Here is a 25,442-nt window from a genome sequence, read left to right on the forward strand (position 1 = left end):
GATGTATTTCTCCTTGATCTTTCTGACTGCTCACCGTGCTTGATGTTTTTATCCTCAGCGTTTTTTGCTTAGTTACTAAACTGTAATCTCCTTGAAGACAGAAACGTTGCCTGACTCAGCTTTTCAGCTTCCACAGTGCCTGGCATACACTGGTACTCAAAAACCTAGTTGTTAAATGCTCAACAAAAGATGAATTTCCCTATCTGAAGCATTTCATTTCCTCAGATAAATCCTAAGCGTGTCTCGGGGGTCACAGTACTGCCCCCTAGGGGACGTATTGAAATTTTGTGGGGGCATGTTTTGTATTGTAGCTCTCATGCTGGTGCCAGGTTTTCCCACAGTGAAAAACATTTTCTGATTTTTATTGAAACTAGTATAATATTTAAAAATACATTCCTTTTGCTTATTTCATCTTTATATTATTAGACCATTACAGTGGTTTCTTGTACATAGTTTACTTGTCAATAAATTGAATTCCAGAAGAGTAATGTTAAATTTTTGTTTTGTTGCATACAGGGTGTGGACTATGGCTGATTGAATGCCTACTTTTACAAGATTAAGCTTTGCTTGCTTCTGCTTCCACAAGTTCTGGGGTTCTAAGACGAACCATATAAGTAAAAGGAAGCGGGTGTACATTGATTTCAACCATCAAGCTTTCGCTTTAAGCAGCTGCATGTTTTGGGATTAATGTGGCTCAGCGGAGCGCTGCTGTCAAAGCACAGAGGGTCTAGGACTGGGGTGGCGGCGGGGAATGAACACTAAGCCACCAGAGAGTTCTCACACGTCCTGGTCCGTGAATCTGAGCCGACTAGCTTGAGGGTGAGCCGTTTCTCTTTGCTTTGGTCTGTACTTTTCTCCATTTTAAAAATGATGTGGGGGGCGGAGGGAAGGAGGGAGGTGTGGAGGGGCCATTTTCCCCAAAGCCTGGGTCCCTCGCTGCGGGGCTGGTTCCCATTGAAGCTGTCGGGATTTGACGACCACAGCTTGAAAAGAAAGCCCTTCAGAAGAGTGACTCGTGAGAAGGCAAAGGAGGGCTTTCGAGAGCAGAGGGTGGCTTGGTCTTGAACGGCGGTTCCAAGTGAGGTTGAACCGAACTTTCGGTGTCCGACGGTGGAGGGGCGGCTTTTGGCCGAATAGGAGGCAAGTGGAGGCGGGGCGGCAATTGACAGGAGGTGGGGCTTCGGGCTAGAAATCAAGAAAGATCTCAGGAAGGCGGGGCTTCTATTGACAGTGGGTGGGGCTCCCGCCGAATGGGGTGGGGCTTGGGGTAATATTGCCACCAAATGGAGCTCATGATGGCAAGGGGCGTTTCTCGCGATCCAGCGGTGACACTAGGAAGGCGGAGCGCCCAGAGGCGGGGCCACAACTGGCAGAAGGCGAGGCGCCTTCTGGATTGACCTGAATGAAGACCAGGCTTCTGCCAATAGTAGGCGGAGCTATCACCGGCAAGGGAGCGGGGCCGCTTCAAGACCTGGAGAAGGCGGGGCTTCTGTTGACAGAGGGTGGAGCTTCCGTAGACGGGGGCGGGGCTTCTGTTGACAGAGGGGCGGGGCGGCTCCCTACCTCCCGCCGTGCGCCAATCCCGGGGGCAGAGACCTAGGTCGAACCCCAGGGGAGCAGCAGGGTCCCAGGGTAGAGAGCCAGGCGCGGAGCGGGGTGGGGGCGCGCGGAAGGCGCGCGCGCGGGAGGGCCCCGCCTCGGCCGGCTCTTCCCCTCCCCCCTCCCGCCTCCGGTCGGCTGCTGGGGCGCGCGCCTCGCCTCGCACCCCCACCCCCGACTCTCTGCGCTCCGCCGGGTCCGCCGCGCTGCCGAAGCCGTGAGCCGGCCCACCGAGCGGTTCCGGGTATAGGGTTCACAGGTCAGAGTTGACTCCCTGAAAAGTGCAGCCGGTTTGAAATGCAAGATGGCGGCGGCGGGGCTCTGAGAGGCGCGGCGGCCCCTGCAGGTAGCGGCCCGAGCGGGCTCCGCGACGAGCGGCCCAGGGAGTCCGCGGCTACGGGTGGGAACCAACAGAGCAGAGCTCGCGGCCGGCGAGGCGGGCCGGGAAGGCGAGCGGCACGCGGGCAGGACGGAGGAGGGCGGCCCCGGGGCAGAGCCCCCAGGGGGCTGAGCGCGCTCATCGCGACTGGTGGCAGGACGGACCGGCGCGGGGCGTCCGAGGGGCAAGGACCGGGCCTGCCTGGGCCGGGATCGCCGTCGGGGGACAGACCCCGAGCTTCCTCTGCGCTCTTGGGGTCTCTGCGGCTGTGGAAGGAGCTGGGGGTGGGCTTTGTAAGGGAAAATCTCAGCCCGCCTCCCTACGAGAGGACTGAGCAACTTGGGATTGTTGATGGGAGTGAGAACGGGGTCTCCTTAGAAGGGGGGCAGGCGCCGCAGGGATGGACTACCCCAGCAGTGTTGAGGATCCTAGGGGAGGGAGATCGGGAGTCCTGACCTGCTGGGGCATGTGGCTTCGTGGGGACTCAGTCTCCCTGAGAGGAGAGATTCTCTTGCTGGAGCTGAGCGCACTAGCACTGGGGTTGGAGCCCCCAAAAACCCTTTGGGGAGAGGCTGTACCCCACTTCAGGGAAGGCTGGGCACCCATTTCAGGGCAAGACTCAGAGTTGAGTCCTTAGCTCTATTATGTTTTGAAGAAGCCCTGGGACTTGAGAAGTTGATGAAAGAGAATGGAAATATTATCCGTCCCTTTCAGGAGGGAGACTGGGAAGCTGACCAGGGACTACTGCGAGCCTTAGGGCCTGAAGGGAACAAGCTCCTGACCTTTGCGGGGAATGAGAGTCTAGGAAGGAGCTCTGAGAGGAAGGGGGTCAAACGGCAGGAAAGAAGAGCCCTGGGGGATGCCCTTTCCCTGTGTATTTACACCAAAGTTCTAGAGAAAGGGACTTAAAATTCTTTGTTCCAATACATCCCTCCCCGCCTCTCTGTGGGTAACAGTAAGGGAAAAGCAGAACCCCGAGAAGAAAAAGGCTCCGTTGCATATCCTTAGCTTAGGTTAGGGAAGGATCAAACTCTCTGGCAGGGCTTCAGTGAGAGATTCGGGATAGGAGGATTAAGAAGCGGGAAAGGGGATGGATAGAGGAGGGATGTGGGGAAGAGATTGGGCAGAGCGGGAATGCCACAGCGCTTTTCTGTCATCTCACCCCAGCTGTAAAGAAAAACAAGAAAAGGGGCTCATCTTTGCTGGGAGAAAACATGTCTGGAACACTACTGATAGAGAATTTGTATGTAACGTGTTTAAGTCGGGATTCCACGTAACTTGAAGAAGCAGTTCTTTTGGAGAGTGAGAGTTTATCTGAAAAGGGAAAATCACAGAATTGAGAAATAGAGTGGTTCCCAGTGAGGGAGGGAGAAGCAGCTTTATCCCAGGAACAGTGACTATTTGTTGGGTTGGAGTGTTTGTGTGTGCCTGACCTACAGGCACGCACCTTAAGATTCGTTAGTATTGGTCACTGTTTCTCAGTCTTTGTCTGAAAGCTTTAACTTACATTATATGGTGCTGTGTGAACTATCCTTGCTTCTGAAAAATTATCCTGAAAAAGTCGTTTGTTTTTATGCCAGTTGGTGAGGGTGACGGAATTTGGTTTTAACAGGGATATTGACCCTAGCACATTCTTAGATTAAAAAAAAAAATGTCTTGAGTAGCAGTTCTGACTCTTGATTTTAAGCAAAAGAAATAAGTGCTGCCAGAAACAGTAATGTAGTGCTGCTGTAACAGGATGTAAAAGAAAAAAGGGCTTTCATGAGTATTTTTTTCTCTTAGTTTCCCCCCCTCTTCCTCTAAGCATTTTAGGGCTAAGCAGACTGATTTTGTGCAAAGTAAGTTGTAAAAAACCTTGGGTCCTTTCATTATAGAATTGATAGTGTTTCATTTATCAGTAACTCTCTTTGTAGAGGAATCTCTTCAGATGGTTTCTTTAGTGATCAGGATTAAAATAAAAAAAAAATTTAAGACTTGGGTAACTGATGACAGCAATGATTCATAAAGATTTCTTGAACCATTCTAGTATTTTTAAAAGAGCTTTAACATCTTCAATAGAAATGTTTTAAAAAACACCTTTCAAGTATAAACTAGTTTAGAGCTGCACATTTAGAACATTATTATTCATGTGTGCTGTTCTTTGGTTTCCCCAAGGTGCACGTAGGTCTAGTTTTATATTCAGTTCTGAACAGATTAGACTGGGTGAACCAGAAAGGCATTGCTGCCAGATGGTTTCAAAATATGGTAAGGCTGAAAACATAAATGTTCCTGTGCTGGTGAGCTCTCCTTAGTAGACGTCACTCCAATCAAGTGAGTTGATTATTTCACTGGACTGGAGGACAGTTCATGAATGATGTCCAACTATTTCACCTTTAATGATACTTCTAAGTTCTTTTTTTCAATAAATGTGAATTAAGTTTTACAATTCTTTATGTTGTTTTGTTGTTATTGTTTTTTGGGGGGTTTACAATTCTTTTGTTAGTAGGTGAGGTGGCTCACTTTGAAGGTTTTTTTCCCTATTATATTTTACATTGAGAAAGGTGATATTATGACATACTATACATTTTCTTTCTTGTAATGTTAAATTGGCACAAAAATGTGATATTTGGGACCTAGTTTGCTTTCAGTTATTGCTTTATACTTAAACGGAAGTACTCCTAAAATTACTAAAATGATTCCAAGTGTAGCTTAGGAAATAACCTTTTTATGTACATTACAGCATTGTGGATTTGGATTCAAAAGACTTCTTATTTGAATATTAACAGTGTAGAAATTTCAGTGCCTAAGCTAGTTTTTAATCTAATCGTATTCAATGAATTCAGGGAGATGTCCAGAAATATCTATTGCACTGTTTGTAGTAATAGTCAGTATGGCACATTCATTTGTGTGTTTAAATTTTTTCTGACTTAAAATCTCTTAAATCATTCTGTGTAATTTCAAAAGTAACTTGAATTACATTTATTTGAAGGGAAAAAACTATGGTACTAGCCTTTAATCCTTAATATTATTGTATCCTGTTGCTCAAATATAGTCATAGTGGTAAGTAACAAGATTTGTATGACTGAAGCTGCTGATTTAGATTACCAATCAGGATATACACATTTGCATTTATGTTTTATAGATTTGTATTTTATACAGTTAATTTATTTTTAAAGCAAATACTTAGGTAAGTTTTTATGAGGTTGCCAGGTTTTGGTCTTAAAGGGTACTTGATCTTTGCAGTTTATATAATCAGTATCCTGTAATGTATTTAAAAGTTATAAACATGGTCTTATGTATGTTTGGTCTAAACAAATAAGTGATATACTTTGGAAAAAGAAGTATGTGTGAGCAAATTAAGAATGACATTTATTCAAGGGAATCAAAATTGAATAAATCATTTTTTATGCAGGATTTTTGTTTTCAGCTTTGAAATTTAGATTTAAAAATCATATTATCAAAGCTTATCTAAAAAATTAAAACATTAAAGTAGACATATCATATACATATTTATCATTTAAAATAAAATAACTTTGTCATTAAATTTTAGTGATTTAATATTTCTCTTAGTATTTCTGGCTCCCTTTTTCCTCTTCCTAAAGGTCTTTTTTTTTGTTGTGAAGAATGAAAGGACATAGGAGTATTCTGATATTTCTAAGCACTTCACTAATAATTATGTTTTTCTCCTTTACTAAGTTTATTCCCTTTACCTTCAAATGTTGTAAAAAAAAAAAAAAAAAAGTTTGTTAAAAATTGGCTGGACTTGTACTATACTTGGCGGGAGGTTGGTGAAAAAAGAACAGTTTCTCTTTATTACTATGATAAGATTATATCAAAAGCTGTTTGTTCTGTGAAACACCCCTTAAATGTGTCATATATTAATGATTCATCTTAAGGCTTAGATCAGAGAAAATATGTGTATGTTGGGGTTGGAGGCATAAATTATGATTGATCAATGTCTACCTGTTAAAGCCAGCTTATTCTAACACTGCTTAATATGCCCAAAGCTATGAAATGGAAAATAAAATTGTTTTGTGGACTTTGAAAGAGTTTATACTGTTTCAGCATTTAGCAAATTATGTGTATGTGTGATGAGAACTCTTAGGATTCAGTCTTTTGACAACTTTCATATACATACAACAGTGTTAATTATATCTATCATGTTGTACAGTATATCCTTAGTACTTACTTAATGGCTCAGCAGGTAAAGAATACGCCTGTAAGGCAGGAGCACAGAAGACAGGGGTTCGATCCCTGAGTCAGGAAGATCCCCTGGAGAAGGAAATGGCAACCCACTCCAGTATTCTTTGCTGGAGAATTCATGGACAGAGGAGCCTGACAGGCTACAGTCCGTGGAGTAGAAAAGAGTAAGACACGACTGAGTACATGGCACATTTTAAAACTGCAAGATTGTAGATTTTGACCACCTTCATCCAATTCCCCTCCCTGAGTTCCCTACCCTGCCTCAACAACCACAAATCTGATCTTTTTTCCTATGGGTTTGTTTGTTTTTTGAAGTATAACTGACCCAGAACACTATGCCAATCTTAAAATTTAGCAAAATTTAAACAAAGACTTTTTTTGTTGTATAACTTAAAAGTTATTACCCTAAATAAGAGTCAGAAAAAGTCTAATTTGTAGGTATACCATGTGCCAGCAAATTTTCTAAGCACTTTACATGTATTATTCCTTTCAATGCCTACAGCACCCCTATTAAGTAGATAATATCATTAGTCCCATTTTATAGATAAGGGGGCTATGCCACAGAGAGGCTAAGTGGCTTATCCAAGATCACACAGCTGGTAAGTGACAGAACTGGGATTTGAACCCATGCACTCAGATTCCAAACCCCAAATCCTTCATCTTTATGTCCTGTCCATCCTCTCCTGCCAAAATAACCAATCTGTTTTATTACATAATGTATATGGTCAAGATGACTTCTTCAATTTTTGAAGTTTAATCCCAAATTTTAAAAAGATACTTTGAATTAGAGAGGTGTCCTAAAGTAATCCCAGTATCAGAAGCTGAAATAACATCAGGTAAGTATGCTTTTCATCCAGAAATACTGAGGAACTTGTTTGATTCTCTGCTTGCAGTGTGCATGTCTTGGCAGCTCTTCTCAATAGACTCTCGTTCAGTAAAACATCTTGCAATGACTGTGTGATTTAAGAATGGATTCAAATAAGTTATCAATTTCCTATAATATTATTAATAATTCATTTTGGACAATAACCTCCCTACTTTTGGCAGCTGTTTCCTATCCTTTCTTCTAGTTCACATCCTATAGATGGCTGGCTAAGGAGTGTCCGAACAAGGAGACACCAGGAAATGAAATTGTAGATCCTAGGCTACCAACAGAACAGGATTGCTCCACTGGGCCCACCAAGAAAATGCTCTTTTGCTTTTCATGAAAACAGTGTAACTGTTCAGTCTAAGCTTCAACTTAAGGACTGGTGTGTTTACATAATTTCTTATCTTAAAAGGGCTCTTCATAAAGTTGTGAATCAAAAAGCAGGAATCAAAAAGAAAAGGTACTGAGGGAAATCATCCTACCTAATATTCATTCACTGTGGTTTACAGAACTTTGGGGCTTGAAGAACAATAACAAAAATCTTTCAACTCTTCAAAAGCATGATTTACTGTTGTTTAATATGACAAACAGTGATAGTTTTTATTTAATTCTCCTGATTGGTTTACCTACTCTGAGTAATATACCACAGCATTTTTAGACACAAATCTGAATTTTCAAAGAATGATTTTTAGTTTGTACCATCTAATGTTTCACAATGTGCTGATTGAAAAATCATTTAGCAGTAACTTTCTTGCAAAAACAAACACCAGTCATTGTATCGGATATACCATATGTTTAGGAGTGGGGTACCACTAGTTTATTTAAGTAGTATTGGCTTGTTCCCAGCATTAATGATCCATTCCACTTAATACATAGTAAATTAGGATACAAATGTAAGCCTAGTGAGGCTTACACATAAACATATAAACACACAACTTCTCCTACCTCTTAGTTTAACTAAGTTGTCTTTCATAACTTGTGTGGTACTAATTTTTTACAATTCTCAATTTCTTCATCTCAGCTTTCATATTATATCCTGCATATAGTCACATTTTGAAATTTTTTTTCACATTTTGAAAATCTATATTGAAATTGTGACTTGGTTATTTTATAAACCAGTCCATTCTAAAGGAGATCAGTCCTGGGTGTTCTTTGGAAGGAATGATGCTAAAGCTGAAACTCCAGTACTTTGGCCACCTCATGCGAATAGTTGACTCATTGGAAAAGACTCTGATGCTAGGAGGGATTGGGGGCAGGAGGAGAAGGGGACGACAGAGGATGAGATGGCTGGATGGCATCACCGACTCGATGGACGTAAGTTTGAGTGAACTCCGGTAGTTGGTGATGGACAGGGAGGCCTGGCGTGCTGCAGTTCATGGGGTCGCAAAGAGTCAGACAGAGCGACTGGACTGGACTGAACTGAAATATATTTTTAAGTTTTCAGTTTCGCATATTTTACTGAGTTTGGCATTTTGATGATTCTTTTAAAATTTCTATGAGGAAATTAATTTTTTAAAATTATATTTACTTTTAAAAAACCAAGGCATAGGCTTAAAGTTTCCTAGTAAGACTGAATCATATCTAGAATAGTAAAGCGATATTACTTTTTTTGTAGGTGATGGCAGATAGGTACTTTGGACCTGTTAGTAATGATGGCCTGAGCTAAACACCTCCTAATCTGAAGGGACACCCTTCCGTGTCAAAGAACAGAATGGGGAGGAGACTGTGGCAGGTATGTGTTGCATCCTTTTGTTGTGGTAAAACTTGGAGACAGAATGTGCTCAGTTAATATAGTGATACTATATTTGGCTAAAGTCTTAAAAGATTTCTTTTAAAAAGCAGCAGATATATTCTTAACTTTTTTAAGAAATGTACTTTCAAACTTTAAAAATGTAGGAGTATTGGCTGATTTAATTTGAAAGGAAACAGCATCACACTTCTTAATAAATCTTTGTGGTATATTTAGAAGTGATTTTTCAATTAACATTTGCTGAAATCCATTGTGTATCAGGCACTGGACCTGTGGTAATTACAGTGGTAAACCAGACAAATGAAGGTCAGGAGGGTAGAGACCTTTTGTATGGGGAAATTTATCTAGAAATTTTACTGTTCTTTTTCCATATCCAGGAAAATGCTTCAGGACTTCAAGAACAGTTCCTGAAAACACATTTTCAGTATACAGATCTCTAATAATAGTTAATTACAATGATGAAATTTAAGATATTAATAAATACTTTGATTTAGGTTAAGCATACCACTAAGTATATTTGTACATAATTTTACATTTTACTTACTTGATATAAATTGGCTTTTTGAGAAGCATTAGATTTCATACTGTGCTATTGGAATAGTTATACTTTAGTCCAGTTGTTATTGCAGATGATTCCAGAAAGTACTAGGAAAGATTCCATAACTATTAATGTGGTGGTTCACTTTCATTTTTGTGTTTTTTTACGAGTTGATATTGCCAGTATGAATTACTATTATCCTTCAAATTGAATTATTGTATCCTGAGTAAAATAGGTAGCAGTTACTTTATTTTACAAATGGGAAAGATAATGGACAGATGAATGACTTTTCAGCCTTTCAGTGATAAAGTCACTTGGAATCAAGAATAGCATTCTTGTGTTAGACTTCTGTGAAAGATTTAATACACTACCTTGAGAAAAGTAGGGGGAAATTACTTTCAGCCTAAAATAACTTTTGGATCATATCCACAAACTTTAATAATAAAGATAAGATATTTCATTATACGACAGGTTTGTGTTTCACCGTCAAATTATGTTACATACTTACCTACATGCCAGCAGAAGGTAAACCACCAGGATGTCAGTGGCCTAAAGATCTTTCAAAAAAACATTTTACTCCTCAAATCTGGGGTCAGAGCTTGCCTGGAGAAATCTGTCCAACTTAGAGGCTTTTAATCTTTAGCAGCATTAAAGTCAGCTTTCTCAGGTAGAAGAAACAGGTAGAGAGGATAGAGTTTCTAAGCCTCTAAGCTTCAATTAGCATTAGCAAAGGGATCTTCTGAAATTAGATTATCTTTGGCCACAGTTTCTTAGATGTTGTTACTTGGATCACATTTACTCCTGTCTGTATTCACCTCGATACTTGAATTTGTATTATCTTGAGACTATTTTGGCAATTTTATTGAAACTTGTCTCTCAGGTAATGATTCCAGCTTACAGTAATTTTTACAAACTCTTGTGGGTACAAATTTGGGTTGTCAGATTTCTCACTTAATTTTTTTTGAGAACTTGACTATTGTTTCTAAATATTTTAACATTAACGCTTTGAAAAATGCCTCTACTATGTAAAGACCAAAAACAAATTGTAATTAAGAAAAGTATCCTCTTGGATACCTTTTAAAAATAAAGTGGTAGATATCCTTGTTTTCATTTGGATTCATTATTCTTTGTTCCTACTATTATTTCAGGCATTCTGTGATTTTGGTAGATTTGTAACTTTTAGTTTGAATACAAACACGTAAAAGTAAGTATTTTCAGCTGGCTAAACAGAACTCTGACTCACAGAGGGAGAAGTGAAACTAAAGTGAATACAGAGTCCTGAGAGTTCTCAGTGTGTGTATGAACACAGATTTCAAAGGATTCTCAGGTTGTGTATTTTAGCAGCCTTAAAAACGGTTTATTTAGTTGGTAGTAGGTCAAAACTAACATGATACTTAAAAATTATAGTTATCTTCTAAAATCTTCTAAATATTCTTATTTGACCCAGAATTGGCATAAAAAACAAAGTCTGTTTTTCTAAACATAAAATCTTACCAAAATAACATGCTTTTGTGGCTAACTAGGCCAATAAACTGTTAATCATTTAATTTAAAGTACAAGACAGCCAAAAAATAGAGGCCTAGAAATTCAGTGTAGCTATGGCCCTGTATAATTATAAAATGTTTTATGACTTTTTTTTTTTGTGCTAAGCATACAGTTCGAAACAATCCATTAACTTTTTAGAGTGTATTACATTGAGAACCTATTTTTAAGTCTCTTTTAAAATATAGAACATCATTATAATGTAGTTTTCTCTTATAGAGAAGTAATGGTTCTAAGTTCAGATTTGCACTTGTCTATCTTTATAAGAAGTATGCCATTTTCTCCTGAATTCCACCACAGAACTAATTATTTGAAATGAATTTATCACCCTTGTTTTGTTTCTAGATAGTCTACAAATTTAGATGTACACTATTCATACATAAAACTGATTTGTTACAATAGAAGTACAGATAAATTGGTAAATATTCATTAAACATCCATTGCTATATTTTAATAAACAGTGTTTTATATGAGAATGTTTTTGAGCATGTTTTAATATTTTAATGACTAAAGTAATTTTGTTTGTAAGGATTTTACCATTGAAAACGAGCTCAGTTGTTTTGTGTAGCTCCTCAGTAAATGAGTGCTTAATGAAGGAAAATGTATGCTATAATACAAAATATAGATATATTTTAAAGCTTTTTTCCCCCAACAAATATTAATAGGCACTGTGTTTGGCCCTGGGGATATAGTGAAGAGCTAAAGAGACGTTCTTACCGATCACGTAAGAAGAACTACTTTTAGAACTGCCCCAAAGTTTTATACTGTGATGAAATAAATTTTGTTTCCATTAAATGCTTTTCTGCAGGGAAAATTTGATGTAATTCATGAATTAAGAATCATGAATTGATTAAGGAGCATCTGACCTTCAGGAGAAGAGCCAGTACACAGAACCATGGAAATTGGCTTGGCCTAAATCTATTCTCTGGAGACTAGGGGTGCTCTTGCGGACTCTTAGAACCAGTCTGAGTTCTCTACTGTGGGACAGCAGCCCTCCAAAATGTCTGGAATACATCTGAATGCTATACATACTCAGAGATTCCTCCTCCCTCTGAAAAAATGTTTAGGTAGCACGTGTTTTGGCTTTAAGTAAATTTTGTTTCCAGCTTGAGACAAATGACCACAAAAATAGTTTAGCCTATTTGCAATTTTAAGGCCTTGAAACTATTGTTTTGTTTTGTTTTTAGAATATTTACTCATTTATTTGGCTGCTCCCAGTCTAGCAGGATCTTTAGTTGTGGCGTGCGGGATCTATTTCCCTGACCAGGGATGGAACCCGGGCCCCCTGTGTTGGGAACATGGAGTCTTAGCCCCTGGAGCACCAGGGAAGTCCCTGCTTGTTGTATTTTGTAATCAAGCAATGTCATACCACTATTAAAGAAAACGTAACTACCACACACACCATGAAAATTTCATCCATAATCTCATGTGAAATTTTCATTTTTTAGTGTTTTCATCTAGTCTTTGTCCACCATGCATACATATTCTCCCATAGTTATTTTATGGTCAGTATGCAGAGTTTGTTCTGATTATTAAAAATTTAACAGTAAATGGATACTTTGCCATATGCTTTACTTTTTTGAATATCATTTTTAATGGCAGTATAATTGATTGATTATTTTTTAACATCTTTCTCTACTGAAAGGTTAACTGAAAATGGTGTTAAAACATAATTATATTTACAGTGCTATATGCATATAGTGCATAGTTTTTTCTTTTATGGGCAGATTTCACTTTAATTATGTTTTAACTGCAGAGCCACCTAGCTCTTCAGTTGTGCAACTGGACTCTAACCCTCTTTTACAGGTAAATAGTGCAAGGTTTCCCAAATTGATTTTAAGCTGTTTTGAGTTGACCTTCAAAGAGAGGATGAGATGCCTATCAGCTAATAGTGATTTCTATATGGCAGTTTTCCTGTCTCAGCCCCATTACACCGTAATGAGATGTATTGAAACCGCATCATGGCAATTCTTACTCTGTATTTTTACCCCTTTTGCTTTTATATTCAATTTGTGTGCCTTGTCATCTGATTAAGCTGCATGAGAGACAGAAAGAAAGAGAATAATAGTATATAAAAGGTATTTATTCATTCCCCAAATAATTTTCAGGGACTGGAACATAGCATTAATTAGGCACCTACTGTATACTAGTGTGTGGGAAGCGTTTTTATTTGATCAGTATCTGAGGTGGGATACCTCTGTTTATTTTCTCCAGGGCAGCCTTCTCTGCTTCTTTTCTAGAAGTCTCCTGTAATGTGCTTATATAGTTCTCAGGACCTCTTCTCATTGCATTGATCATAGTCATTCTAATTGCTTAAGCCTGTTTTCCTTGTTAACAGCTAGAACCTGGCAGACCAGAGACTATCTGTCCTGTTGACTGCTGTAATCCGAGTGCCCAACACAGTGCCTGACACATAGTTGACCTTCAATACATAGTTGGTCAGTGGATTTGTTGAACTGAAGAATCTTGGTTTTATAGATGAGAAAGCTGAGGTTGATACTGGGCAACTTTTCCAGTCACCTAACTACTGAGTACAGAGGAGACTCTAAAACCTGTGGTTTTAGCCTTTACCACAAAGCCTCTGTGAATTTATTCCCTTGGGTGGGTTTCTTCTTCCATGAAGAATGGGAAGATTGTACTGAGGTCCCTGCTTCCCCTCAAATTATGACTATAAAATAAGGACCACGAGGCTGCCTTTATTTGTGCTTTATTTTTAGGTTGTATACATAGTAATAGAATTGAGCCATTGAACCAAATCTTGAGGCACTTTTGGAAGTTCTCAATCTCCCTTTAGAAATATGTTAAATAATGTACTGATTATGGTTTTGTTAGCAAAAGATGGGCAGTTTTAGGAGTAAAGAGGAGTAAAGAGGAAAGAGTATTTCCCAGGTCTATGTAGTTGCATATAGAAGTAACCCAGGTTGAGACAACTTAGGATACCCAAGATAATCGGATTTTTAGTCTTTTGCATTACTGAGGATTTTTTAAAAGCCTTTCTTTTAAGTAACTTATTTATAGTTTTAAAATTATACATTTAATGTAAAATTTTTAATTTAAATTAATTTAATTTATAATTTTAAAATTTCAAATTCCTCAAAAACCAATGCTTTCAAAGGGAAAAAGCACAGCTGTATGTATATATCATTAGGTTATAATATATGCATATTTTATTATTTTCATGACTTTAGCAAAAATACTCTGAAAATTGTATATCTGTTTCAGTTCTTACAAACTGACCATTCTGAGCTAGTGAGCTATAAGGAAAAGAAATAAAAGTAACAACTTGGTAGCATATTCCTATATTTATACTAGATAGGATGAAAAGTAAGTTTAACCCAGGAGCTACAGAACCAGAATAATAAAAGTATCTTAGCTCCTCCAGTTTCTCTTCTGTATCTCTTATTAGTAGGGGCTACTCTATTCTATCCCAGGGTGCTCCACGCCTGTCTTTTACAGTGAAACAGCCTAAAAGGACACATTAAATTCACTTTAGGTGTCACATTTCATGGCTTAGCACTGCCAGGCTGAGGATTTATGATGAAACTACTTATGTTTTTAAGTCAAAGTCTTCAAACACATCTCAGAACCCATCAGAGGTGAAAGCAGGGATTGTGGGGTCCATGGGATGGGGTCAGGAGTTAGTTAAGCTTCTCCACTTCTCCAATCAGATAGCTATATTCTTTAATCAGTTTTATACTTGGGCTCCTCATAGAATTTTGTCTGAAGAAAGGGCTTTCTTATAACAAAAAGTTTGAAAACCACCACTTCAAGAAATACAGTCTCAAGAAAAACTCCTCTATTAAGACTTTCAGCTCTTAATATACTCCATCTAAATATCATCTAAGGTTCTAGGAGAATAGCTTACTCCCCTGCCTTTCAGTAGTTCTCCTTCACTGTCAGAAATGTGGGTGGTGCTCATTTGTTACTCTTCCACTTACTTAAGGCTATTTGAGGAAATCCTTGTTTCTAATGAGAAAAAAAATGATCAAAAATAGTAGTGTTCCCTATTAAATTGAATAGGAAAGATAGAATTATCTTAGTTTATAGCACTTAGTTAAGAAATCATTTTAAATCTCAGTGATGGATTTATGTTCCCTTAGAAATCAAAGATTTTTTTATAGAAAAAATGACACTTTTAAAAATTAATTCTTTTTTGGAGTATAAGGCTTCTCTGGTGGCTCAGTGGTGAAGAATCCACCTGCAGTGCAGGAGACAGGAGTTCAATCCCTGGGTTGGGAAGATCCCCTGGAGGAGGATATGGCAATCCACTGCAATATTCTTGCCTGGGAAATGCCATGGACAGAGGAGCCTGGTGGGCTACAGTCCATAGGGTTGTAGGAGAGTCGGATACCACTTAGCAACTAAACAACAATAGTTTCTTCACACTGTTGTGTTAGTTTCTACTGTACAGCAAAGTGTATCAGCCATACATATACGTGTATCCCTCTGTTTTGGATTTCTTTCCCATTTAGGTCACCACAGAGTACTGAGTGGAGTTCCCTGTGCTGTATAGTACCCTCTCATTAGCTACATATTTTATACATAATATCAATAGTGTATATGTGTCAATCCCAGTCTCCCCATCCATCCCACTCCTGCCAACAATGACAGTTTTGAGAGTGGGTTTTGGACTGTTGATATTACTATTATTACTAAACTGATGCTCTTTATTTTGTAATATGGGAAATCAGAGAATACGAGACAGTTAGTCCAACTTTTCGTCTGTTGCTTGGATACATCAAATGGAAATGTAGTATGATTTGAATAATCCTAGTAAGAAGGATCTTAGCACCTTCAAAGGTACAGGATATTCTCTCTTTGGACAGCTCTGTTTCCTTAAAATGTTTCTCCTTTTACTGAGTCATGGAGACCTAGTTTTGCTTTATAATCATTGACATAAACTTTTTCTCCTCAGTTCAGCTAGGACAAGGACTATGTTAGTAAATGAAAATAGTTCCTTTGTGGTAGAAAATAACTGATACCATTTATTGTAGTCATTTTCATTTGTTTTAGACTTTAGAAGCACACCAACTTTAACCGATTTAGCATCAAAATTTTATTTTAACTATTTTGGGTACAAAAGTATTAAAATGTATTCATATGAAAATATTTCACTTTTTCTTGATGATTCAAGGTTTTCCTTGTGAATTTTAGCTTTGTTCACTATAGTGATGCCTTTAGGGCATTTTGAGTTTTATAGGACTCTTTCTGTTCATTCTAGTTCAGGTTGGAGGTAGCATTTTTGGGGGGGTGGGGAGGGGGACAGGCCACTCGGCTTGCAGGATCTTAGTTCCCCAACCAGGGGTTGAACCTAAGCCATGACAGTGAAAGTACTGAATCCTAACCACTAGACCACTAGGGAACCCTATTTCAGGTTAATCAACTTTTAGTGAGTCCTTACTTCCAGGCTTCTTTTTTTTTTTTCCCAAGTCAAAGATTTTTTATTTATTTATGGCTGCACTGAGTCTTTGTTGCTGCATGCAGGCTTTCTCCAGTTGCAGTGTATGGGCTTTTCATTGCAGTAGCTTCTCCTGCTGTGGAGCATGGGCTCTAGGCGCAAGGGCTTCAGTAGCTGTGGGTCCCGGGCTCTAGAGCACAGGCTCAGTAGTTGTGGTTCTCAGGCTTAGTTGTCCTGTGGTATGTGGGATCTTCCAGGACCAGGGATTGAACCTGTGTCCCCTGCATTGGTAGGCAGGTTCTTTACCACTGAACCACCAGGGAAACCCCCTTTCAGGCTTCTGTATACCAAAGATACAGAAATAAATGAGAAGTCAGTCAAGACAACTCAGCTGAGAGAGCTAGATTGAAGGTATAAAAGGAAACTGACTCCATCCAGAGTTTCAAGAGCTTTGTTATGTCTCAGTAAAGCTATTCCTTTAAAAAAGAAGAAAAAAAATAAAGAGACTGGAGGTTTCACGACAGAAATGCAACATTCCTCTGGTACAATATAGTAAGTGATGGACTAGAAAATAAACCGGAAAGGAGGTTGGCCCAAGCTAAGGGTGATCTCTAGGACAGATCTGAGAGATCATCACACCCAGTGTGTGCACAAAGAAGCGTCCACACACAAGGATTGGCCTGCGTGGGAGTCCCTGGAACAGCGATCATTTGTGCTCTGTGCCTAAGACATAAGGAAATAGGAGTCAGGAGAGAGATGGTAGAAAATTCAGGTTGCAGTCAGGACGTGGAGGGAGCTACATGGGGCCTTAGAAGTTTGAACTTCATTCTTTCAGCATTAGGGACCCATTAGAAGCTTTGAGTCAGGAAACTGATATGATTAGACATGTTTTACAAATTCTGATAGCATTGTGGAGAATGATGAAGATAATATTTCTGAAACCTTGGTCATTAATATTCTACCTTTGCTGCTTTTGCCATACTTGGGCATGCTTTTAGAATGGTAAGACAGACCAGGAGGAAGAACAGGGCATAACTGATGGATTGAATTTCTTATACACTTAGTGGTCATAGTTTTGAGTATCTGTGGCTACTTTTTATAATTTTAAAGTTCCTCCCCTGTTAACAGATTATCATTTCACATTGAGAGTGCCTGCCAAAGGAGACACTTTCTTCCTCTTCCCTTCTGATATATAGCCGGCTGGCTGAAAAATCCAAATACACACAAGCCTGCAGGCTGACCCATCAGGTATAGTACCTGACCATCAGTGAGCTGGCTTGGAGACATCTGTTTTGATCCTCAGAGAAATTTTTTTCTGGTTCTAGTTTTATTCTGCATCTTTACAGCTGAGCTCTCCAACTTCACGTAAGTGAAATAGAGCTGTAATTTGTTGAAAAGATAACCACTCATTTTAAAACATTTTTTAATTTATCTTAATATAGGTGATTGGAGTTGTGCTTCAAAAATTTCAGCAGTTCTGCAGTATTTTATTTGCCAACCATAAGCTCTTTACTTGATTGCACCATGAAAAAGCTGCTAATGAGACTTGCTGAGCACAAAGACAGACTTGAAGAACCAAAAGCCATTGTTTTCAAATGAAGGATACTGAACAGTTTTAAGCCCCAATGCTTTTTAATCACCACTGAGATTTTCCCCCCATAACATCAGAATGGCAAGCAGGCGAAAGTCTACAACACCCTGCATGGTCCTTGCCAGTGAACAGGATCCAGACCTCGAGTTGGTATCAGATTTGGACGAAGGTCCGCCTGTACTTACACCCATAGAAAACACCAGAACAGAGAGTGTCTCAAGTGATGAAGAAGTTCATGAGTCCGTGGATTCTGACAATCAGCAAAATAAAAAAGTTGAAGGTGGCTATGAATGTAAATACTGTACTTTCCAAACTCCAGATCTAAATATGTTTACTTTTCATGTGGATTCAGAACATCCCAATGTAGTGCTAAATTCATCCTATGTTTGTGTTGAATGCAATTTTCTTACCAAAAGGTATGATGCACTTTCTGAGCATAATCTGAAATATCACCCAGGAGAAGAGAATTTTAAGTTGACTATGGTAAAACGAAATAACCAGACAATCTTTGAACAAACAATAAATGATCTGACTTTTGATGGTAGTTTTGTTAAGGAGGAGAATTCAGAGCAAGCTGAATCTACAGAAGTTTCTTCTTCAGGAATATCTATCAGTAAAACTCCTATCATGAAAATGATGAAAAATAAAGTGGAGAACAAACGGATTACAGTTCATCGTAATTCAGCTGAGGACATTCCAGAAGAGAAAGAGAATGAAATCAAACCAGACCGTGAAGAAACTGTGGAAAATCCAAGCTCTTCGGCTTCTGAATCGAATGCAAGTACTTCTGTTGTAAACAGAATCCACCCACATGCTGCCAGCACGGTTGTGGCCCCAGCAGCAGTTCTTCCTGGGTTAGCACAGGTGATCACGGCAGTATCAGCTCAGCAGAATTCCAGTTTGATTCCCAAAGTCCTAATCCCTGTTAATAGCATTCCTACCTACAATGCTGCATTGGATAACAACCCCCTTTTGCTTAACACCTACAACAAATTCCCTTATCCAACAATGTCAGAGATAACTGTTCTTTCTGCTCAAGCAAAATATACAGAGGAACAGATCAAGATATGGTTTTCAGCCCAACGTCTAAAACACGGTGTTAGCTGGACTCCCGAGGAAGTAGAGGAGGCAAGAAGGAAACAGTTCAACGGAACAGTACACACTGTACCTCAGACCATAACTGTCATTCCCACCCACATCTCCGCGGGGAGTAATGGTTTACCATCCATCTTACAGACATGCCAAATAGTTGGCCAGCCGGGTCTGGTCCTCACACAAGTAGGTGGCACGAACACCTTGCCAGTAACAGCACCTATAGCCTTGACAGTGGCAGGGGTTCCAAATCAAACGAATGTACAGAAAAGTCAGGTCCCCACTACTCAGCCGACCACAGAAACCAAGCCAGCAATAGCAGCAGTCCCATCCGCTCAGCTGGTCAAACACGAAGCCACGTTGGCAAACCCTGATTCGTTTGGCATTCGGGCTAAAAAGACTAAAGAGCAGCTGGCAGAATTAAAAGTCAGCTACCTGAAGAATCAGTTTCCCCATGATGCTGAAATTATCAGACTGATGAAAATCACAGGACTGACCAAAGGAGAGATTAAAAAATGGTTTAGTGACACAAGGTACAACCAGAGAAATTCAAAGAGTAATCAGTGCTTACATCTCAACAATGACTCCTCTGCCACTATCATCATAGACTCGAGCGATGAAACCACAGAATCCCCAGCTGTTGTGACTTCACAGCAGAAACAGTCCTGGAATCCTTTTCCCGACTTTACTCCCCAGAAGTTTAAAGAGAAGACAGCGGAGCAGCTTCGTGCCCTGCAGGCAAGTTTTCTCAACAGCTCTGTACTTACAGAAGAAGAACTAAATAGGTTAAGAGCGCAAACCAAACTCACCAGAAGGGAAATTGATGCTTGGTTTACAGAGAAGAAGAAATCAAAAGCTTTAAAGGAAGAGAAAGTGGAAGTAGAGGAAAGCAATGCAGGTAGTTCCAAAGAAGAAGCTGGAGAAACTTCTCCTGGAGATGAAACTAGTGCACCTAAGTCAGGGAGTACTGGCAAGATATGTAAAAAAACACCCGAGCAGCTGCACATGCTTAAAAGTGCATTTGTCCGAACACAGTGGCCGTCACCAGAAGAGTATGACAAGTTGGCTGAAGAAAGCGGGCTTGCTAGAACAGACATAGTTAGTTGGTTTGGGGACACCCGTTATGCTTGGAAAAATGGAAACTTAAAATGGTACTACTACTATCAAAGCGCCAATTCAAGTAGCATGAATGGTCTGTCTTCTCTTAGGAAAAGGGGGAGAGGGAGACCAAAAGGTAGGGGGAGAGGAAGACCTCGCGGGCGGCCCAGAGGAGGCAAGAGAATGAACAACTGGGACAGGGGGCCGTCCCTCATCAAATTTAAAACTGGAACTGCAATACTTAAGGATTATTACCTGAAGCACAAATTTCTTAATGAGCAAGACCTCGATGAACTTGTTAACAGATCACATATGGGTTACGAGCAGGTCAGAGAATGGTTTGCCGAAAGACAGAGAAGATCGGAGTTAGGTATAGAATTATTTGAGGAAAACGAGGAGGAAGATGAAGTTATTGATGATCAGGAAGAGGAGGAAGAAGAAACAGATGACAGTGACACTTGGGAACCCCCACGACATGTGAAGCGGAAGCTTTCTAAATCAGATGACTGAAATGTAAGTTTTTAATCTGAATGTATATTCACCGACCACATACGTTTAGAACAGCCACCTTATATCTGTCATCTTCACCTTTGACAGTGTTTTTTCTAAAATATTTTCTCTGATGCCCAATAAGAGGGCTAGGTGCCATGAGTGTAGCCCAAGAGATACATGATTATCATGTGTAGCCTGATTTTATGTTGATTTTTATATAGAGTTTAATGTTCCCTGAATTATTTATTTTTTATGTGAAATGGTTTTTTTTGCTTTGTTTTAAGGGAAAGTTACCCATTCTCCAAGAAGAAAGACTGGTGGCGGGTTGGAGATTAACACATACTAAAGATAACTAAAATGTATATTTTTCTTGCAAGCTTCCTTCACTAAAGCTTCACTTTTTGCTTATTTAAGAAAAGAATTAAAAAATGAAAACTAAAAAGAGGGGGGAAAGTATACTGAAGGAAGGACTTACCACAGGGGTGATAATTGCTTAGTTTTAGGGAACTAGGTGAAAATGGGTATCTTTTTTAATGTTTTATTGCCCCCAAACTATCAGATTTTTAACTAGAGTTTAAAATGCTTTATGCGTTAAAATTACTCAATATTTTTCTATTAAAAGCCAAAGATCTGTTTTAAGCAATATATAATTTCATATTCACTTAGGTGGCATCTGTCTTTGAAAACCGTGATATAAATTATTTCTGTTGTAGAGATCAGTGGTAAATAACAGATTTGATATTAACTCATTTGTATAAAATGTCTTTTCGTTACTTAATATAAAACAAACTTGCCACCAGCAAAAACACATCAGTAAGTTAAAAATATCTCTCTGTACGCATAAAAGTGCAAGAAAATGTGCTTTATATTTGAAAGGTTTGGCACATTCCTTGAATCTTAATTCTATTACAGATTGGATTAATTCAAATTTCACTGTGGTTGCAAATCCGATACCTGATTTGGAATTAGAATTCCAATTCTGAATACTTTCAGAATTCAGTAGCATAGTTTGTTTCTTTTCTGCTCTCTGGTTTGGCATGTTCTAGGATAAGTCTATACTTCTTAAAAAATAGTGCAGTTGTCATGAAGTGTTTTGGTCTGTCCATCAGTAGTCCAAAAGCATCTTGTTGACAAAAATCATTGCAGTATTTTCAAATAGCAGGGGAGGGAAAAAAGACCCTCCTCATATGAACATATTTACTTATTTCCATAGCTTTTTGCATCTCTACCCCATCCTCTACTTTTATGCTCTATTCTGCACAGAATTTCCTTAATTTCCGCACACCTTCCTTCATGGTTTTATTTATTTTAACAGTTATTTATAGAGAGCTTAATAAGTACTAGGCACTATTCTTATTGCTTAGCAGTCTTTTTCCAGATTTTCTTTCATTAATAGTTTTTTTTTTCAGACAGAAAAATGTACATATTTTAGAATGAATCTCATTCCAGGTTTTAGAGCATAAATGTATCCTCATGAGTCACAAGAAGTTAAGCAGTCTTGTATGGCTATATCCTGAAACACCGACATCCATTTCCTTACGTCAGAAACCTTCAGGACAGGCTTGCTTCTAACACAGATGCAGAAAATATTTTTAACAGGCTTTTTTTATTGCTAAACATAAGAATGTGCACTCAGCCAAGATTACATCAACAGATTTGTTGCTGCAGTGAATTGTTGTTGTGTTGTAGTAACCTCTGCGGTGATTTTGGAAGGAGTTAGAATCTTATTCTAAAAATAATGTGAACTTTTTTCTATAGCATAGTTTGACCTTACTTTTAAGTTTGTGGATGGTTCTTAAGCTATATATGTATATGTTAATGAACACTATGATCAGAAGATTCACACAAAGCCATGGTTTTCAAAAAAGTTGCATAATGTACATTTACCTGACTTTTGTGGTACATACATTGGGATGCCCTGCTTTTAAAATATGCAGAAGTCTAAAACTATAAAACCCATTAATCAGCAAGTTATCATTGGCTTAACAAAATAATTTTTCATCTTATGAAATGATACACCATAAATTTCATTTAAATACTTCTTCATTTAAGTATGGTTTATTTACAAATAAAGGTAACCAAAACCTTTCCAAAATAGTTACAGGAAAAAGTGGTAAATATATACCTCTTTTTTCACAAGTTAGCCCTGTATATAAATAAAAAAGGATATAAGAGTCTTTAGATTTCATAGTCTGTTTATTATAAATATAGTACTTATTTTACTAACCTTATAGTAAATAGGATTTAACTATATTTTATATCACATATATTATAATCCTATGAATATCTTTTTTATAAATTATTACATGTAGGTGAAAAATGTCTATAAGCAAATCTGGTATATGCAAAACATATACACTGGAGTTGCACAGAAAATCTACTGCATTATATGTTAATAAGATACATGTGGCAAGTGATCTCAGGATTACTAAGCGAATACAGAGGATGCATTTTAATGGCTAATTTATATCATTTTTGTTCCTAAAAGTGGAAAATGTTAAAATATGGTTATCTTAAAAAGTTTAGTTTTTTATTATGTTTTTCTTTTATAGCTGCCTAATACGTTGGAGGAGAATCAATTCTTCAACTCCAGATGTCTGATTTACTGTGAATGGCCCAATCTTTGATGACATTGAAAACGTTTGGGGGCATATACAATCTCAAAAAATAGGATCCAATACCCAAAAGAAATGGAATTCAGTGTTGTGCCAAAGTTAAACTACTGCAAATGGCAGAAGTCCTACAATGTACATAGAACACTAATTAAAAAAACAACTTGTAAAAATTCAGATTTTAATACAGTACATTTTTATTCTGATATGATGGAGACATTCTGATTCTTAGACTTTCTGAGGGAGTTTAATGACCACTAGAGCTTGTCCTCATATTTTTTTCAGCTTAATACTGTATGTCTCGTAAGATGGGCCTTATTGCCTGTATTCTTTGATATGTGATTAAGCCTATAGCTTTCAGTGACCAAACATTTTACAGAGTAAAAATTGTTAGGAGCAGGAAAAAGAAAAATCTGATTTATTTCTATGTCTCATTTATCAGGCCCTGCACTAAGATTAAGAGTTGTGCATGGGTTTATATAATTTCAATGTATGTAAAAAACTATTGACACATGTTGGAGCAAAGAGGTTTTGTGGTATCATTAGCGCTTAATGATTGGACCTTTCATTGAACACATTCATGGATACCACTATTACTACTTGTAATACTCCATTACTGTTTTTCATTAGAAACTGAATTAGCTTATTTTTTTAAACTGAACATAATCAGTACTGAAGAAGGGAAAGAAACTGGCATAGGAATTTCAAGAGGGTTAAACTCTGAAATAAACGTTGTACCAAAAATGTGAAAAGGAATCATGTAGTAAATATTAACTTACTCTTTTCTTACAACCATAGAGAAATCAGAAATGTTTGTACAGGTGTCAGATCAGAGCTTTCAAAAATTATCTTTCGGTGAAATTCTACTTTGTGTAACAGTTTCAGTGAATAAAGAAAAAGAATTCTGAACTGATCAGAATGAGTTAAAACTTAGCTCTTCACTTATGAATTATGGGAGTGTTAACTGTTAACTCTTGCCATTTCAGGAGACTGAAAGTTCCTCCTAACTCATAAACTTTGTAAAGACCGGTGCTGTTCATTCGTGTTGAGAAGGATCCTTTTCTTTGTGACTATAGGACCATTTTTCAAAATGTGCTTTCTTCATAGAAGAAATGTTCAGTTTCATTAGCTTTGGATTTTAAGATGTTTTTCTGAATGACCAGATGTAGTGGGCTTGGCCAGTTTATTTTATCTAATTTAATGAATAATAAATATTAAGCTCTTGTTTTTACCTTAATGTTTTGTCAGCTAATGAAAATGTTATGAAAAAGCCTTGACTATGCATGCTGCTTTCATTTTTATAAACTTTTCATTTTTAACTATAGCTTTATTAGTAATTCCAAAATGCTGCAATTTAGCTGATTTCTTCACTCAGACAGCTGGCTTTGTGGGTGGCTTTTTCATACTACTGTTAACTTTTTAAAGAGAAGCAATGTAAAGACTGTAACAATTTAATGCACTAAACTGTTCTTTCTTTTACACGTTTAAAAACTTCTTAAAGCACTCTGTATTATAAAGATTAAATTGCTCCCTTTTTTAAACCATTGCCAATGTGGTCTGAGTTTTGTTTGACAATAATTTTAATGTTTTCAAAATTTGAAATGTCAAGTATTGGAAATGAAACCTTTGAATATATTTATATTATGTCTCCCTTGCAATATGTTACTTTTGTATAGCTGTAAATAACTATTAGTAATTTTCCCCGTCTCTTTTATAGACTTGGCACTTTGCTCTGATGTTTGCTAGCTTTTAAATATATTTATTTGACAGAGCAAAGAACTTTTCTCTCCTGGTTGACTGTGTCCTTGAATACAAAATAAAAAATTAGCAGTGATTAGTAGTTTTCAGTGATTTTTTTCATTTTTTAATGTGGTAAAATATAGTAAAATTTGCCATTATATCCATTTTTAAGTGTACAGTTCAGTGGCATCAATTATCTACACAATGTTGGACAACCATTGCTACTATTTCCAGAACTTTTCATCATCCCAAACAGAACTCTGTAACTTAAGCAATAACTTTCCATTGCCCCTCTTCCCATAACCCCTGATAACCTTTAATCTACTTTCTAGATTATTTATGAATTTGCCTATTCTTGATATTTCAAATAAGTGAAGTCATACAATCCTTGTCCTTTTGTGTCTGAATTATTTCATTTAGCATAATGTTTTCTAAGTTCATTTGTATTGTAGCATATATTGGAATTTTGTTCCTTTTTAATGGCTGAATATGCACGCAAGTGTATGTGTGTGTGTGTGTGTGTGTGTATTCAACTTGGGTTGTTTCCATTTTTGGCTAGAA

At 38.0% G+C, this 25,442-nt stretch overlaps 1 protein-coding gene across 2 annotated transcripts; it reads left to right on the forward strand.

Moving 5' to 3' along the window:
- The first annotated feature begins 1,542 nt into the window (after positions 1-1,542).
- On the forward strand, positions 1,543-24,975 carry ZHX1 (zinc fingers and homeoboxes 1). 2 transcript variants are annotated; one of them, XM_027560915.1, is made up of 4 exons: positions 1,543-1,945; positions 8,644-8,760; positions 17,699-20,550; positions 23,082-24,975. In XM_027560915.1, the coding sequence occupies exon 3, from the start codon at positions 17,926-17,928 to the stop codon at positions 20,545-20,547; it is 2,622 nt and encodes an 873-aa protein (XP_027416716.1). In that variant the 5' UTR covers positions 1,543-1,945; positions 8,644-8,760; positions 17,699-17,925; the 3' UTR covers positions 20,548-20,550; positions 23,082-24,975. The 2 variants fall into 2 exon arrangements, with proteins under 2 accessions (XP_027416716.1, XP_027416715.1); XM_027560914.1 differs by having other exon boundaries at positions 1,758-1,858; positions 23,082-24,687.
- The last annotated feature ends 467 nt before the right edge of the window (positions 24,976-25,442 follow it).

Source organism: Bos indicus x Bos taurus, chromosome 14 (genome assembly GCF_003369695.1).
Source record: "Bos indicus x Bos taurus breed Angus x Brahman F1 hybrid chromosome 14, Bos_hybrid_MaternalHap_v2.0, whole genome shotgun sequence".
In the NCBI taxonomy this organism is placed as follows: Eukaryota; Metazoa; Chordata; class Mammalia; order Artiodactyla; family Bovidae; genus Bos; species Bos indicus x Bos taurus.